General features: G+C 31.9%; 1 protein-coding gene across 2 annotated transcripts; it reads left to right on the top strand.

The window, feature by feature from the left end:
* Nucleotides 1-2,361: 2,361 nt before the first annotated feature.
* On the top strand, nt 2,362-3,936 carry LOC149159936 (heavy metal-associated isoprenylated plant protein 19-like). 2 transcript variants are annotated; one of them, XM_089433579.1, is made up of 3 exons: nt 2,362-2,495; nt 2,610-2,715; nt 3,347-3,936. In XM_089433579.1, exons 1-3 carry the CDS (start codon nt 2,487-2,489, stop codon nt 3,700-3,702), a joined length of 471 nt encoding a protein of 156 aa, XP_089289705.1. In that variant the 5' UTR covers nt 2,362-2,486; the 3' UTR covers nt 3,703-3,936. The 2 variants fall into 2 exon arrangements, with proteins under 2 accessions (XP_089289705.1, XP_089289706.1); XM_089433580.1 differs by having other exon boundaries at nt 2,374-2,495; nt 2,616-2,715.
* The last annotated feature ends 14,850 nt before the right edge of the window (nt 3,937-18,786 follow it).

Below are 18,786 nucleotides of genomic sequence, written 5' to 3' on the forward strand. Positions count from 1 at the left end.
AGAGTTCCCTTTCTGACCTTAGCTTTCATTCACAGATATTTGTGCAGTTGGCTTTGAGACCGTCGAAAAGGCTCCATGCCTGGGTTTTCTTCTCATAACATGCTTGATCTTGACTAGCTTCCATATGGTCGCACCCCCACATTACTTTCAATACCATAGTCACATCGTGTTGAAAGGGTTGTCGATATGCCACAAACTTGATGCAATACAGTCTGCTTCCAACTTCATCGATGAAAATGAGCTCATCGTCCTCAACCCTTGGATCCCTATAAGGGATAATATTTGTATTCCATGGCTTGTGATTGAGGACATGCCTAGAAGAGAACCAGGAAAAAAACCCTAATGCCACTAGAATAATCCATCACTCTTCCAAAATAGAATTTAGATTTCACCAAAAATGTTCATTCATATATTTAATCCCATTTAATTATAACAATTCTTAGTGGCTTCCTATATTATAATGTTTTGTCTTCACTCCTATCGGTCACTGAGTCGAGAAGCACATTCTACAACCTAGTATGATTGGATGTGTAAGTCTATCTGTCCATCTGTGAGTTGACATGTGCCCCTTTAAAGTAAAAATAAATTATGCTATAAATAGAAAAATAATGTTAGCTATAATAAAAAAAAATGAAAATCTTGTAAAGAAATTAGAAGTAAAAAAAAAATGTGAGTAAGATGTTTAAACCTTATACTTTTCAAAAATATTTTGACAAGAGATTTAAATAAACTATTTGAATATCTATGTTAACTAATTTATATATGTTGTAAAATAATTACAAATAAAAAAATGTGTCAATAAGATGTTTAAACCTTGTATTTTCTTAAAATATTTAAAAACGAAATCTAAATAAACTATTTGCATATCTATTTAACTAATTTATATCATATCAACTTCATATATATCTATATATATAGAAAAAAAATTGTTAAAATAAAATATTTTAATGTTGTATTTAAAAAAAATATTCAATGTGGGTTACCAATAAAATATTTTAATACTAATTAATATGGAGATATGCTTAAAAATATATTAATAATAAAAAAACCATTTCAATTACATGTCATGTAAAATATTTTAGTGGCAACTATGTATATATTATATACCATTTAATTTTTTTCATGAAAAAAGAAATCTATAGTTAAAATTTTTATTTGATCATATATTATATATAACATTCAAAAATACAATTTAAATAATAATAAATTACAACTCTAAAAAATTTAGACGTAATGAAATACAATTATTCTATTTTAAATATGACCTTATTTAGAAAGCAAGATTGTAAGATGACCTTGTCTATTTCCCAAGAGAAGATAAGCATGTCTGGACATGCTTTGTAGAGATCCGACGTCATAAAAAAGTACAGAGCCATACTCTCTTGAGGTTTGGTTAAATAAGTGTGGAGGGCATTCTCTTCTGTCTAACGCTTCTCTATTGGGCAGTGAGTTAAGAATATTAATGTTCATTTTAGCGAATTTACTTTTTTATTACAGATCTCCATGTTTGGATGAGATCATGACGCACTAGAGATATTTTAAACTTTGGATGTGATAGCGTGCGGAGATGCATGTAGTATGTTGGACTTGTTCCACCGATTATAGCTTTTCTCCCCATACGTCGGGCCAATACTATTTACATTATTGTCACCCTAAACTTTGGATGTGATAGCGTGCAGAGATGCATGTAGTATGTTGGACTTGTTCCACCGATTATAGCTTTTCTCCCCATACGTCGGGCCAATACTATTTACATTATTGTCACCCTATGACAGTAGATTCGACGTGTGTGAGTAGACGTTTACTCCTGGCCGATAATATTCACATTATTGTCACTACATTACAGTAGATTCGACATGGACTGACTAGACACTCTCTGGATCTTCTGTAAGATCCTGTGTTCGGTGGCCTAAAACAATACCACTCTGCAATACCGTACGATTCCTTTCCCTATTTCTCGGCTCCCTCGAGTTTTATCTATCGTCCTTTCGGATGGCAAGCGAATCCGAGAAAGATTACTATGAATCTAGTGGTGGCAATGGTGGAGAAGCTGTCAGATCCGGGCCCAATAAACTGGCTGATGAGTTTTGTCTTATATTTTCTTCGTCATGGTTGAATTTAATTCTATTGAATTAGATTATAAAAATATTTCAGAATTTGATGTGATTCAAATTAATTTTTTTTTTAAATTAATTTTTAGAATTAGATCCACTGAAACAACCCAATTTTATTTTTATTAATTAAATTACAAAATATTCTTAAAATCTATAATCCAAACTTCAAACATACCCACTGACATAAAATGAACTTCATAGATAATACCAACTTGCCCACTCACTCCAACACCTATAAAAACCACTACCCATCTAACGGAACAGGAGGGATATTATGTGTTTTGGTGTGCATGGGACTTTGTATTCTTTTATATTTTAATCAACATACGGTGTCTGTTGATCCTCTCAATCATCCGAGCGATCCGGCGCAAGATGGCAGAGGTTCCAATTTACAATTCTTTCTTCAATCGTTTTTTCATATTTTATAAATTGTTTGGGCAAAACGCAAATTGTGATAGCTTAATATAGCCTTACGAGGAATGGTTGTCTGTCCAGAAACAGCAGCTAGAGAAAGCGCAGACATGGAGTTTTTCAATGGAGATTAACATGGATTGCGAAGGGTGTCGTAAAAAAGTTCATAAAGCACTCCAAAAGATGCAGGGTATAGCATTTGATTTTTATATTCTATTCTTCTTTTTAGGGTATAGCATTTGATTTTTATATTTTTTTAGTTGTTTGCTTGGCAAATTTGTGGGATTTACATCAGTGACTTTTTAACCAGAGTAATTTAAGGGTATACCATTTAAAGTTTTATGTGATTTCACAATATATTTATTGTAAAATCAATTCAAAATTCTATAAACATATTTTTCTTCCATTATCCATTCAAAATCTACGTCATATCTATTCATGATTAATTCAAAACCCTATAAACATAATATCCCTTCATCATCAATTCAAAACCATTCATCCTCAATTCAAAACCCTATAATTATATTCTTCATAACATATTCTTCTTCATAGTTAAAGTTCAATGCATTTGAATAGTTTTTAAAGTTTCCCTATCCATTCATCATCAATTCAAAACCATTCATCCTCGATTCAAAATCCTATAAACATATTCTTGTTCATAGTTACTTAAACTTCAATGCATTTGAATAGTTTTAAATGTTTCCCTGAATGACGGGTTGCAGGAAGTCACCATAGATGACCACAAAACAGTAGACAAAAACCCTAATGTATTTAAATAGGTTTTAAGGTTTTCCCTAACTGAATATTCAAGTTTAACACAGGGTTGCAAGAAGTGAACATAGATGCATCCCAAAACCAAGTGAGTGTTAAAGGCACGGTGGAACCCGAAAATGTGATGAAGATGCTGGCAAGAAAGACTGGGAAGCATGTGCAGTTGTGGAAAGAGGAGGAGTTGAATCAGATAGAAAACCATGAATGTGAGAAGGAAAATGATGAACCCAAAAAAGAAAATACAACAGCGACGGAGCAGTATGAATATAATTACAGCTCTTCCCCTTTCACATGGGAAGAGGCATCAGGCGACGAAAACAAGTATGAGAGCAGTTTTATCTACAATTCTAATTCCTTCCTCCAATACGAAGAGCCTGAAAGTACTCCTCTCTGTAACATTATGTGATCTATTGATCTATCAAGCTGTGTTTACATTTCCAGAAATAACCCGATTACAGTTTTCATATTATCAGTCGAATGGGTTCTTTTCATTTTCTGAATACGTTAGAAATGATTTAGTTAAATTCAAAGATAAAGAAAGAAATTGTTCATATGCATGAATCATTAAAAAGTGACTTACTGAATGTAAAAAATTGTATCAAGAGCAAAAATAGTGAAAATTAATCATTTTGTTTCGTAAGCTGAATTATAGCAAAAACAGTGAAAATTAATCATATTATTGAGTAAGCTGTATTTATTTTGATCAAGGATTTGTGGAATATCTAGACATATTTAGAAATTCAATTAATAGGAGTGGTGTCAATTTTTTGAAACTCACTTCTATCTATTAAATTTCATAATATTTTTGGAATATATAATCTAGATAAAATTTTATTCATGATCTTTTTATGTTCAATATCAAATATAACTTCTACTTCAAAACAATTAATCCCTTTGAACATTTAATAAATCTGAATTAAAATAAATGAAGGTAATATATATAACCAAAATGGTGAGTAACTCATGTTAGATAATCTTAGAGGAAATACTCTGAGGTGACAACAACTAAGGTAATCACTACTAAAAATTTCCCATTAACATAAACATCTATCCTACACCGACAATGTGGTTTAAGTTCATAGCCAAAAGATAACAATGTAGTTTTTTTAATTGGAATATAGCTTTTTATATTTTCACTGCTCTCGAAATTGAAGGCATGTCTTCTTAGTAAATATTATTTGTAATTGGTGATGGAGGATATTTCTAAACAAATATTAATCTAATTTAACAATATAGTTACATTAAAAATGGGTGATTGGTATTTAGCTTGAATAATTAAAAAAATTATTATTAATTAAATTTTAAAATATTTCCAAAATCCACGTTAAAAAATGTATTCGAAATAAAATCATGAAAATATTTTATGAATGCATGACATGAACGTGTGTTTGTTCGACGTACTTAACACACGGTCTACTCAGGCTTACCAAGATTTTCGGAAGTTCCAGCAAAATTATGCTATGTACATTGAAACTCACGCAATTCAACACAGGAAGTTGGTAAGAGAATGGTGAATCAGCTGCTCGCTAGGTGGTCAAACTCGTTGCCAGCTTTTCTTTCTTTGCCAAATTCTTCCCAGCAAGAACGAAGAAGCTAACCTTCAAAGGTTCTCTATTACAAATTTATTAATATAAATGATTAAAAGACTTCGGGATCTCTCTCACAAATCATCTAATGGGAATTGATATACACTCTTAAAAGAAGAATTCACCAACACTAAATTATGTAAATTTCATGGTCAAAGGAATGAAATGTGCATACACCATGGTTAAATGATTAATCATCACAAAAATATCAAATCAGCATCTTTAGCTAAGGTAGGCCAGTGTTGATGTCAACATATAACTCTTCTCATTTTTATTTGAATCAAATCATTATCTTTACCGAGTGGTACGCTAGTATTGAAGTCAATGTATACTGCTTTCTCATTTTTACTTAAATCAAATTACTATCTTTAGTTAGAGGTAGGCTCATGTTAAAGTCTATATATATTTCCATTCAATTTTATTAAACCATTGTTCCCAATATTTTATTTAAAAAACTCATATTTGTTCATAATTGGTTTAACCTAATATAATATCTTAATTTTGATAATGAGATCATATATATATATATATTTGTGTATTGTCACTCTTCTTGATTTTTTAAGTTCTTAAAATTCCGGTTATTTTGAAGATCATTTTTTAATGTTTTTCCAACATGGAAATAAAATGTTATGGAATTTCAAGTAATTTTTTATTTTCTTAAGATTCAATTAGTCTTGTACTTACTTATTGTACATTAAAAGTTAATAATTAAAAAATGAATAGTTGATTAAGATGAAATGAACATGAACATGTGGGGCTATGATAAGCCAAGACATAAATGAAATAGGGGTTAGGGGCTAGAAGGGTGGAAGCCAAATTATAACATTATGTTCTTATCCTAAGTCTTATGTTTATGTCTCAATAATTCATTCTAATCTTCTCATAAGTTTCCCAAGTGAGATATATGCGGTACTTAGGTAGCCATGTAGTGAGATGTGAGCATGCATACATATTCCTTACTTTAGTTATGAAGCAGAATTTCCTATTGTTCTATGAGAAGCCTCGAGGGAGAGCCTATGCTGCTACAATTATAAGGGAATGTTTTTATATTCATTATGAGAACTATTTGGGGAGTTTTACCAATGTGCGTGAGGAAATTTTCATTATGAAACTCCATAGCAATAGATAATTATTGGATCCCTTAGTGAAGATATTTCTTATTAAGTTTATCTTGGAGCACTATAAGGAATTAGGATATCCCGATAAACTATGTAGTACGGAAATAGATCTTATTTGTTTGGTTGTGTAGGTTGAAGGGGAATCAGAGCTAGTGGGTTGGAATTGATTTAGGAGTGAACATACTATGTTTTCTTTTGGAAATTGGACTATGTGTGAGGAATAGAGCTACCCATGGGAGGAATTTTGGTGGTCAAATAGCCCCAACTCAAGGGTGACCTTTCATATAAATACTATGTGTAACAAAACTTATGCTTGGTGTAATTTCTAATGTTTGTAAGTGACTGATATATTATTTTCATAAATATAATAACTAGAACATTATTCCTCATGTCTTAATCCAATTCCATTCTTCATTTTCTTTTACAATTAATTTATTCTAGGAAGTAGTTGAATGTTTTGTTTATTTTGTTCTTCCTTATCTCTTGTTAGCCTCTCATTATTATATGTAGATCTCTACACCTCCATATTCAAATTCCTCATGGTATCTATTAAATATAATGTCTCCATTTCCTCTCCATGTATGGTAGACTTTGTCTCTTTACACTTCAACTAATATTCAAGCCTTCAACTTATTCTTTATGATTTAAATTCCCTATGCATCTTTCATGTCCCATCCTCAATGCCCCTCCTTAATTTTGGTATTTACTTGTTTTTTTTCTAGCCTTGATTTTACTATAGGTGTACATAAATATGAAAATGTTAGAAGCATCTGGTTTTCTATATTTGTAATATTTCTTTCAAATTATAGATATGCACATTGTTATTTTTTATCAATTAAATATATAATTCTTTCTTCTCAATTGATGAGGAACCTTGAAGTACTTCTCCATATTCTATTGCTTCATGCATATTCCACTATGAATCATATTTCTAATGGTTGTGCTCATGTATATAGTAAGAGTATACAAAAAGAAACCTAGTGGAGAATATGGCCATATTTTAAGGGGTTCAAAGTGGAGATAGAGGAATGAGAAAAAGTCCAATATTCTATGATATTTTTTGGATTCAAAGAATCAAAGGTACCCCATGTTGGAACCTATGTTCTTATTGGTTCATCAAGCATCTAAAGATTTTGGAGCAATCAATCAAATGATTAACTTATATAGGATTAAATAATAGAAGACAATTAGTTGAGATATTAACCATAATTGAGTGGTTAACTAATGGAGTAATCAATTATACAATCTATGACTGTGATTGAATAAATATTCTAGTTGACTCATGTAATTGATTATTTGAAAGAAGATGAGTCAAACTCAAATGATCAACTAACCAACGTAATATAGCATTTTTCACATAAATAGTTGGCATTTCCAACACTCCTCTATGGATGAAATCTTTGCAAATTAAGGGAGTTGATTAGATTAAGATGTTATAAATAAATGAACCTATAGATTTAATCATATCAAATTGGATCGCGATGTATCAAATCATAATCATATCGATGATGCATTGTGATGTTATGATCATAATGGGCCGTGTTAAAGTGTTGTAATAATCGATCTAGAGACAACCCATAATCATAGAACACGAGTATTATTTTGTTTATTTCTTCTATATTCTATTATTTATCCTCTTTTTAGGTTCATTCTCCAACATAGTATTAGAGATACTAGTTTTGACCTATCCCTATTTCTTTTACTCGCTTTTGGTTTCCAGAATAAAATGTATGTGTTAGTATGTGTGTTTCCCATTATATATTTTGTGTTTTATTAGAATATGTTTGAAATAATTAATTATATAGGGTGGAAACCTAAGCTTGATACCTTAATAATGCACTAATTGCATGAGCCCTAACTCATTTGTTTGGGTATTGGGAAACATGGAGGGAGATAAAAAAGGGATCCAGGGAATCATGGTGGGGTATAAATAGGTGCTACACTAAATGAGGAACAGTAAAGAAGGAGGTGGATTTTTAGAGTGGAGAGGGTCAATATCGACTTGCCATGTGTACACAACACTTGTGATGCTCCTAAATAATTAGGACAATGAGGGAAAGTAGATGCTACTAGCATGAGGGGACACCTTTATGCATTAACATCAATAATGATTTATAGATAGATAACACAGAACGTTGTTTTTACCGCAACGTTGTCTTTTCCACATTTTTTATTTGTTAAATTAATATTATATGGATAATGTTTATATTTTTAAATTTCAAATGCATTCTTCATTGCGTATTTTTTTTACAGTTAATAATAATATTGTTTTTAGGATGAATATTAATAAGGATTTGAACATTGATTCTCAAAAATTATCATTTAATAATAATAAATTTAAAATAAATTTTTTATTTAGTTAATTTCTGTATTTTTTTTCATTTTGACAAAAAAAATATATAATGAAATAAATGTGTTATATTTTATTATAACTAATACAATCATGGTATTAAACATTTGATTTAGTATTACATTGTTTTTAGTAAAAAATTAATATTGTAAATTACATTTTATTATTTTTATTAATATTGTATCATGAAATAAGTGTGTTATATTTATTACACTTAGTGCAAACATGATATTATGTATTCAATTTAGTATTACTTTGTTTTTTACTTAAAAAAATAAAAATTACAAATTACATTTTATTAATATTTACTAATATTTAAAATTATTAATCTACATTATAATTGGTTTCGGTATTATTATGTAATAATTATGGTAATGCAGTTCAGTACTGGTATTATTATGTAATAATTATGGTAATGCAGGTCAGTACCTCGAGAAAGTGAGAACTTCTGACGTAGGTCTTTGGTGGCTTTCTCCATCAACCTTTCGAATTCATCACAAAGTCTTCTGAGTAGTTTCCTGCTCTTGTTACTAGCCCCATTTTATGGCAACCAATATTTACAACCCCATAGGTTAATTACACTTTAAAGGACAGGGCGATTATTACTGCATCGCTACCATGAGCATGCATGTTATTTCATGACCATTATTTTTTCGATCACTCCATTTTTCTGAGAAACCGAGACTGGTAGTGTGGGAGATTAGAAATCCATTGAATGTCACCTTCCCACATGATTTCAAACTTTCCCACCCGCCCACAATATTTGAAACTCAGTGAGGTGCGGGGTAAATTTTGTTGAAATTATAATTTCAACTGCAGTGAACAGTTGAACGGCAGCAGCTATTTTACTTTAAAAAAAGGCATCGCCATTACTGTCTTTTCACCCTTTAATTGTTTTTGTGTTCCCGAAGGAGGAAGATCAGATCCACCGCTATGCCATTACTTCTAAACAACCGCATTAGAGAGCAGAATGGCCGAAAGTGAATAGAACCAGCCTCGAGTCATCGCAACATTTATCAGTTATGGATTTCCACACAACCAACTCAAGAAGCACAACAGAATGTCAGAAAGATCAGATTTCATTCATTATGAGCAGCAGATTGCAGCAGAGACTCTATCAGAGAGTTGAAGCGGTTGATGGACTGTTATGACCCCTATTGCACTATATATGTGTAGACACAACAGTGTAGATAATATAGAGAGCAGAGGAGAGCACGCAACAGCGTGAAGAAAAATGCTTCTAGAATAGTGAAATGCACAGCAGTGCAGATTTGAATGTAATTTGTTTTGTGATTGTTTGCTGTGAGAGAGGGTAGAAACGCAGCAGCACAATTTTTGTTGTTTGCATTTGAAATGCAAGTGAGGCACAATAGCAGTGCGATTTTAATCAATGAAGGGGAGCACGCAGCAATGTGAAGTTTTGGTTATTGTCCATTGTGAAAACAACAGGAAGGGAATGCACAGTAGCGCAAGTGAAATGTAATGCAAAGAAAACACAGCAGCGTGAAATCTTTGCAGTTGTTCTATTGAGAAAACAAAAGGCAATACGCTACAGCGCATATGTGCTACATGAATGTAAGACACAGATTGAAGTGCCTCTGAAGAAGGAATGTTGGAGAATCCCTCTGTTAAGAGCAAGATGCTTTTAAGCATAGACCGTTGTGAAATCCCTCTGTTAAGAGGAAGATGCTTTTGTAACAGTAGTTGTGAAATCCCTCTGTGTGAGGAAGATGTTTTTGTAACAGTTGGTTTATTGTTAATGAATACAAGTTTTTTTGTGTGTTGCTGAAACACCGTAATCAGAAAATATCTTTTTTGTTACGAGACGTCGAAACAGAGTGTTGCTGAAACACCAGTTTCAGCGTTGCTGAAACACTGCATTCAACAATTGACGAAACTGCGTTGCTGAAACACCGTATTCCGCAAACGATTTTTATTTGCGCTGTGTTAAAACAGAGTATTGTTCTGTTTTGTTCAGTTTTGTTTGGAATTATTAGAAATTCCCAACATGGTATTAGAGCTAGTCCAGGCTCTTTGAAGACGTCAAAGAAGCTGAATGAAGGTTTCTTGCTGCAGCAAATTATCCAGCAGAGTGAAGACTCAGTCAAGAAAGATTCAAAGGTATTTCTCAAAGTTTTTTTTTCTCTGTGTTACTATTGAAGACAGTCAGTTATTTTAGATACTCAGTCAAATGGCGAGGTCAAAGAAGAAAGTCACCAATCCTCTTAAAAATGTGTTTCCCTCTACTACTAAAATAGAAGACAATCAACTTGAAAGCATTCTATTTGAGGCTTCAAGGTTCAATGGGAACTTTTATATATGGGAAGTAAAAATGAGGACTGTCTTACAGTCTCAAGGGATTGAAATCTGGGAATCAGTGATTGATGATAGCAGGAAGGATAGAGAATCCAAGGAGTACAATGCAAAAGCAGCAAAGATAATCTTGGATAGGTTGCTTGATTCTGTAAAGAAGAATCTAGGAAAATATTCATCAGCAAAGGATATATGGGACAAACTTCATGACCTTCACGCAAAGGGAGCACTGACCATGACCATCAGTCAAAAACGAAATTATGAACCCATCATAGAAGCTGAAAATGAGAAGGTTGACCTCATCAAGCTTCAAGTACAAGAAAGGGATGAAGAGCTCGCCAAGCTTAAGAAGGAACTTGATCAAAGAAAAAGGAAGAATCATGAAGAAGTCATATCCATGACAAATCAATTAAATAAAGCAAAGAAGCAGGAATATACCTTGTCAAGTCAACTTGAACAAAGGCACAAGAGAGTGAACAAACTGGTAGAAGAGATTGGACAGTACAAGGTAGAGATCTCCTCCCTTAAGTCTGAATTACAAGAAGCCAGGAAGTAGGCACAAGTAGCTGAGAAGAGAATGGAGAGTAGTCAAGCAAAGAATGAAGAAATCTCCAAAATGAAGACAGATATCATCTCCCTTAAAATAGTAGCAGCTGAAGCTACTCGTAGCAAGGAAGAAACTGAGGAACAACTTGCAAAGAAGAATAGCGAGTGTGAAAGATTGAAAGAAGAGATTGTCCTCCTCAAGAAAAAGGTTGAAGGGATGAACAAAGTCATGAAGAGCTCTCAAGCCTTGGATGACTTGCTCAGCTATCACAGATCTCCATCTGATAAATCAGGACTCGGGTATGTAGGTGAACCCTCAAACAAGAATGAAAATGCTTTAAGCAAAGGCGATGTGAAGAAGGCAGAAAGAAATTGTGATGCTCCTAGTTCTAACAAAGGCAAGGAGAAAAATCAAGGCTACAATAGAAGAAATCCTACTCCAAGTAGAAAACCAGCTCCAAGAAGAAAAGTTGATGATGTTAAAGAGGCAAGAGGTAATGGTTATCATCAAAGGATCTCAAGGCAGAAAAGTTTCAGAAGTACATCAAGGAAACCACCATCTACCAGGTATCAAAGTTCATTTTTTGGTTATTGTTATTCTTGTTCAAACTTTGGTCATATGGCAAAAGACTATGGAGCATTTCATAGAGATAGATGCTATGGTCTCTGACAACCTCCAAGAAACAATTTTACAGAAAGAAATCATGAAATCTTATTCATGAACAATGTAGAATGTTTCAAGTGTCATAACATTGGGCATATGGCATGTGATTGTAACTTAACATGGGCTCCAACGCAAGCTAGACCCATGCAAAAGAAGAAAGTTACACAAGTATGGAGAAGGAAGAAAATACAGTCTGAAAGTCCTTCAAGCTCCCCAGCCAATCTAAGTTTCTTTTGAGAAAACTCTGCCAAAAAGGAGACAATGCATACAGTTAGGGGGAGCCTGTAATTTTTTATCATTATTGCTTAATTATATTAACAATTATTCTTTGATGAAGATCTTCTTATAGGGTAAAGATATGAAATAAAATCTGCCATAAAAGCAGAGAATAAAAGGTTGCAGGACAGCTTGGAGATGCAAAGATTGGAAATCCTGCCTGAGGCAGACAGAAAGAGAATATTACATGAATGGAGCGCTTGAGCACAGTAGTGAAAGCGATGAAAGGAAGCTGATACGAATAGGCAAAAAAGTTTCGAGTTTTTTAAGGAAACGTCTGGCTATGACTGATAACCCAGCAGTTGAAATTAAAGGGGAGTGTTGAAATTATAATTTCAACTGCAGTGAACAGTTGAACAACAGCAGTTATTTTACTTAAAAAAAAGCCACCGCCATTACTGTCTTTTCACCTTTTAATTGTTTTTGTGTTCCCGAAGGAGGAAGATCAGATCCACCGCTATGCCATTACTTCTAAACAACCGCATTAGAGAGCAGAATGGTCAAAAGTGAATAGAACTAGCCTCGAGCCGTCGCAACATTTATCAATTATGTGTTTCCACACAACCGACTCAGGAAGCACAACAGAATGTCAAAAAGATCAGATTTCGTTCATTATGAGCAGCAGATTGCAACAGAGATTCTGTCAGAGAGTTGAAGTGGTTGATGGACTGTTATGACCCCTATTGCACTATATATGTGTAGACACAATAGTGTAGATAATATATAGAGCAGAGGAGAGCACACAGCAACGTGAAGAAAAATGCTTCTAGAATAGTGAAATGCACAGCACTGCAGATTTGAATGTAATTTGTTTTGTGATTGTTTACTGTGAGAGAGGGTAGAAACGCAGCAGCACAATTTTTGTTGTTTGCATCTGAAATGAAAGTGAGGCACAATAGCAGTGTGATTTTAATCAATGAAGGGGAGCACGCAACAGCGTGAAGTTTTGGTTATTGTCCATTGTGAAAACAACAGTAAGGGAATGCACAGTAGCGCAAGTGAAATGTAATGCAAAGAAAACACAACAGTGTGAAATCTTTGCAGTTGTTCTGTTGAGAAAACAAAAGGCAATACGCTGCAGCGCGTATGTGCTAAATGAATGTAAGACACAGATTGAAGTGCCTCTGAAGAAGGCATGTTGGAGAATCCCTCTGTTAAGAGGAAGATGCTTTTCAACATAGACAGTTGTGAAATCCCTCTGTTAAGTGGAAGATGCTTTTGTAACAGTAGTTGTGAAATCCCTCTGCGTGAGGAAGATGTTTTTGTAACAGTTGGTTTATTGTTAATGAATACAAGTTTTTTTGTGTGTTGCTGAAACACCGTAATCAGAAAATATTTTTTTTGTTACGAGACGTCAAAACAGAGTGTTGCTGAAACACTGCATTCAACAACTGACGAAACTGCATTGCTGAAACACCGTATTCCGCAAACAATTTTTATTTCCATTGTGTTAAAACATAGTATTGTTCTGTTTTGTTCAGTTTTGTTTGGAATTATCAGAAATTCCCAACAAATTTCAAAAGTTGAAATGAAATATGGGAGGGAGGTCAACATGGAAATTTTGAAAATCTGTAGGATCTCTCATCATATTGTCTTTCAGAAAGTCGAAATGCGTGGCTTGGCTTACTTTCTTGATGGTGTTTGGCCTGCTATTTGTCGCACAAACATCAAACCTGCTAACATTCTATTGGAAATCGCCATCGACAGGGTCGTTGCTATAAAAGTATTAATGGTATCTCCATCGGTCGTCTACCATTTCACAGCTAAGCATTCCCAACTACTACTGATATATTCCAAACATCTGGAACTAGTATGGAAAAACCAGAGTTTTGTTATGGGCAACGGTGTCTGGAATATGTTGAAGAAGCGATGATAGAGATCTAGTGAAGACAGATCTATAAAATTGATTTCAGCAGAGAGAAATGTTAAGCGATTCAAGCGTCCTGTTTACATGAAATAAATGGTTGAAGAGTATCCCCACCATGGCATTTTCCACGCTGACAACATGAAACGCTTGGAAACAAATGTCCTGAACCCTCCTCTGGATAACACCTCAGAGCTTCAACCAGGGCAGTTGTATAATGTTATTCCTCGTCTCTTTGTGGGCTTTAGACTTGAAGAATTGAAAGGGAATAGCAATTCCCATTTGGAGATTATTTCCACTTCATGCATACACGGAATCCCTGTATTGACAGTGAGGTAAGTATGAGGAAGGGAGATGCGACATCATTTCTTAATTCAAACAACATCAATTTTGCAGAAAAATTTGTTCGGAGAGGAATTCCTAGTTTAGTGATGGGGCAGCACAGCAACACTGGGTATGGGTTCACTTCTGAATGGAAGCCTAACCATGATGTTATGCCTGAACTCAAGAGTCGTCAAGCAAGAAACTAAAGTAGAATCCATTTTCCCTATTTTATCTGCTAAATTTTGGTGTTCTAAGCATAGATATTGTGCAAAATCACGTAGCACAAGCTTACTTTATTTGCTATTGTAAGTTATATCATGTAAATAAATTCATCTTCCTTCAAATGAATAACAGTAACATCTTTTTGTGGGGAGAGAGGGTTGAATTACTTTCAACTCTACTGGTTTTGAGTCATTGTTTAAGTGTGTTTGGATGTTTAATGTGGCCGAGTTATGTGAACATTCAATAACCTAACCTGATTCCTGAAATGTATTTATTGAAATGTTGATAAGATGCAAATAGGTAAAACCATTTTTTTAACTTTCAGAACTTTTATTTATTTATTTAAACCTATAATGGATTGAATTTCACATTTGTGAATGGAATTTTTTAAATAAAAATTGAAAATTTTAATGCTAGCTAATGGCTATGTATTCGTTATATATTTTTTTAATTTAATTTCTCTAAAATTACATAGAGATTTGTTGAAAAATATTTCAAATGTTTTTCAAAATAATAATTAAAAATTGATTTGCCTTTTTTCCGAATAATGATAAAAAATCGATGATAAAAAATCGATTTTAAATAACAGTAATCAAAATTTCACTAAATTATTTTCCCCAAATTCCAATAACAACTCTAATACAGCTTTCGTATTTGAAAACTTTAGATTTATGTATTTTAAACTGAGCATGATCAAATTTCTCAGTGGCAGTGAAATGTTTTTTTATCAAGAATTTATGCGTTGCGTTGTGCTCGATACGTTGGTGGGAGTTTCACTGCTCATGATAGTGAAACTCTCACCATTGGGGCATATTTCTTCCGAAGAAATCGACTCACGCTGTGCTTAAAATATATATCGAAACAATTTTTGTAGGTGTAGTCTGATCGTACAGGATTTGGCCATAGAAATGGAATTTTGTCGTGCTGTGAGACTTCCACCTCGTATATAAAGAAATTGGCCCGATGGATTTACTCGGGTGAAAAGAATAGGAGATGATTTTTTATTTTGTATTTTTTAAATGATTTTAGATTTCAGTTCGAACATCAATCTTTAATATAATTGCTTCAGTGTTTAATTTCACAAAATGAAACTTTTAAAATCTATAGAGATTATGGATATTAAAAATTAAAATTAAAAATAACACTCAAATATTTTAAATGAGACAATCAAGTTTTTAATAGTAATTAAATAGGATTATATTATAGAATTTTTTTTATTAATAATTAAATATGATTATATCACAGAAAAATTATGAAATTTTTCAAAATTTCAAAATTTCATAAGTTTAGTCATAATAGATGAAATCAAGAAGTATAAACAGACAATCCCAAAAAACAATTAAAGATGCCAAAAACATAAGTTGAAAGTGGCAAAATTTGAGAAGAGGTTTACCAATAGAGTTAAGTAGGAATTAAGAAAATTTTTAAATAATATGATGGATTTGTAAAAATGAAATAGGAAGACAAATTAGAAATGCCAAAAATGATGGTTTATTAAAACATGATGTAGATATTATAGAAATAGTTATGAAAATGATTTGAACTAAATAATTAATTATAAATATATGTTAGGATCAGTAAATAATAATTATTTTTTAATATTAAAATATGGTAATAAATTTAGCTATAAAATTATGAACATATTTTTGAGAACTTTCACATTATTAAAATATTTTATTTAGATTGTAAATCTTAATCTATATTAGCATGGCATATACCTTTTTATAAAAAATAGATAGGCTGATAAGATTTATAATAAAATTGAAAGAGATTTATTGTATTTTAAACCCATGAATTTAAACATATTTTACTTTCAAGCTTGCACTCTTATTGTTTTATTTTATTTTATATCCTCACATATGTTTCACAAATTAATATAATTTTTACTATAAAGAAATTAAAATATAAAGAAATTAAAATAAAAAGGATGATAAATTTTATATAAAGGTTTGGTGTTTTTATATTTATTAATATTTTACAAATAAATTGACAAAATTATAAAGCTAGATAAACATGGAAGAAAAATAATTTGTGTTGGGATGAATAATATTTTATTTTTCTTTATGATATCTACTAGTGTATCCATATAAATTAAATGATTGGTAAATCAAAACAAGCTCCTATAATTTATTAAAAAAAAAGCAATTGAAGTTATTTCTTCCATATTAATGAATGGAAAGATAGCTCTCACCATTAAATAAAATGTTAACAGGATATTACAACATCTTTACCAAAACAGTTGTACCTCTTATTGTAATAAATCAAACATAAAATTATTAAATATTATAAAGTATTATAAAATAAAAAATAATAAATCTATTAAAAAAACACCTTAGATACAAATTAACTTCGGATCTACCAAAGCCTAAGAATTTCAAATGTCAAAATATATTATCCATTTTGTCTCTTGATAGATAAGAGGTTAAGATGGATGTAAATTAGTTTAATTATTAATTTAAATTAAAATGGTTAATTATTAATTATTAATTATTTTTAATTTTTATTTTATTTTATTTTTAGTTTTATGTAATTTATTTAATGAAATGATTTATTGACAACTATAATTATAATTTGACTAAATCAAAATATTAAATGTGATGTTACAACATCTCCAGTGTACTAGGTTTGAAGAGCGCTTCCAAATGCATCAAATAAAAAATAAAATTATTAAATATACAAAGTAACATACAATGGAAAAAAGAATAAATCTATTTTAAAAAATAAAGATATTAAAAACACACACAAAATATGTGTTGTGATATTAGTGCTTTGTTTGCTAAAACATATTTTTTATTAATGTTAGTTTATGTTGAAAATTTTGAAAGTAAAAATAATAAATATTTATTATTATTTTTTAAATTATTAATTTTTAATTGTTAAAGTCTAAATTTGCTAAAAAAATAAAAAAAATATTATCTTAAAGTTCATTTGGCATAGTCTAAGTAATAGGTGAGATGTCTTTTTGGCTGAAATCCTAAGATACAATTTCTACCAAGGTTGTGATTTCTTATTGTTTACAATATAGTTTTGCATGCATAAATGAATTTGGCACCCTCAAGTTATTTTTTTAATTTAACATTAAAATAAGAATTAATAAAAATAATACATTATTATGAAATATTTTAAAATGAGAATATCTACTTTTCCATAGTAATTAAACCACCATCTACCAGGTATCAAAGTTCATTTTTTGGTTATTGTTATTCTTGTTCAAACTTTGGTCATATGGCAAAAGACTATGGAGCATTTCATAGAGATAGATGCTATGGTCTCTGACAACCTCCAAGAAACAATTTTACAGAAAGAAATCATGAAATCTTATTCATGAACAATGTAGAATGTTTCAAGTGTCATAACATTGGGCATATGGCATGTGATTGTAACTTAACATGGGCTCCTACGCAAGCTAGACCCATGCAAAAGAAGAAAGTTACACAAGTATGGAGAAGGAAGAAAATACAGTCTGAAAGTCTTTCAAGCTCCCCAGCCAATCTAAGTTTCTTTTGAGAAAACTCTGCCAAAAAGGAGACAATGCATACAGTTAGGGGGAGCCTGTAATTTTTTATCATTATTGCTTAATTATATTAACAATTATTCTTTGATGAAGATCTTCTTATAGGGGAAAGATATGAAATAAAATCTGCCATAAAAGCAGAGAAGAAAAGGTTGCAGGATAGCTTGGAGATGCAAAGATTGGAAATCCTGCCTGAGGCAGAGAGAAAGAGAATATTACATGAATGGAGCGCTTGAGCACAGCAGTGAAAGCGATGAAAGGAAGCTGATACGAATAGGCAGAAAAGTTTCGAGTTTTTAAGGAAACGTCTGGGTATGACTGATAACCCAGCAGTTGAAATTAAAGGGGAGTGTTGAAATTATAATTTCAACTGCAGTGAACAGTTGAACAACAGCAGCTATTTTACTTTAAAAAAAGCCACCGCCATTACTGTCTTTTCACCTTTTAATTGTTTTTGTGTTCCCGAAGGAGGAAGATCAGATCCACCGCTATGCCATTACTTCTAAACAACCGCATTAGAGAGCAGAATGGTCAAAAGTGAATAGAACTAGCCTCGAGCCGTCGCAACATTTATCAATTATGTGTTTCCACACAACCGACTCAGGAAGCACAACAGAATGTCAAAAAGATCAGATTTCATTCATTATGAGCAGCAAATTGCAACAGAGACTTTGTCAGAGAGTTGAAGAGGTTGATGGACTGTTATGACCCCT

The sequence above is a fragment of the Pinus tabuliformis genome, chromosome 5_2 (assembly GCF_031772625.1).
Source record: "Pinus tabuliformis cultivar Carrire ecotype Pingquan chromosome 5_2, CPIR1, whole genome shotgun sequence".
Taxonomy (NCBI): domain Eukaryota; kingdom Viridiplantae; phylum Streptophyta; class Pinopsida; order Pinales; family Pinaceae; genus Pinus; species Pinus tabuliformis.

Bases quoted from the DNA above. Each gene is read 5' to 3' on its own strand.
- LOC149159936 (XM_089433579.1), top strand. The intron at 2,716-3,346 runs GTATAGCATTTG...AGTTTAACACAG, and splicing joins AGCACTCCAAAAGATGCAGG to GGTTGCAAGAAGTGAACATA.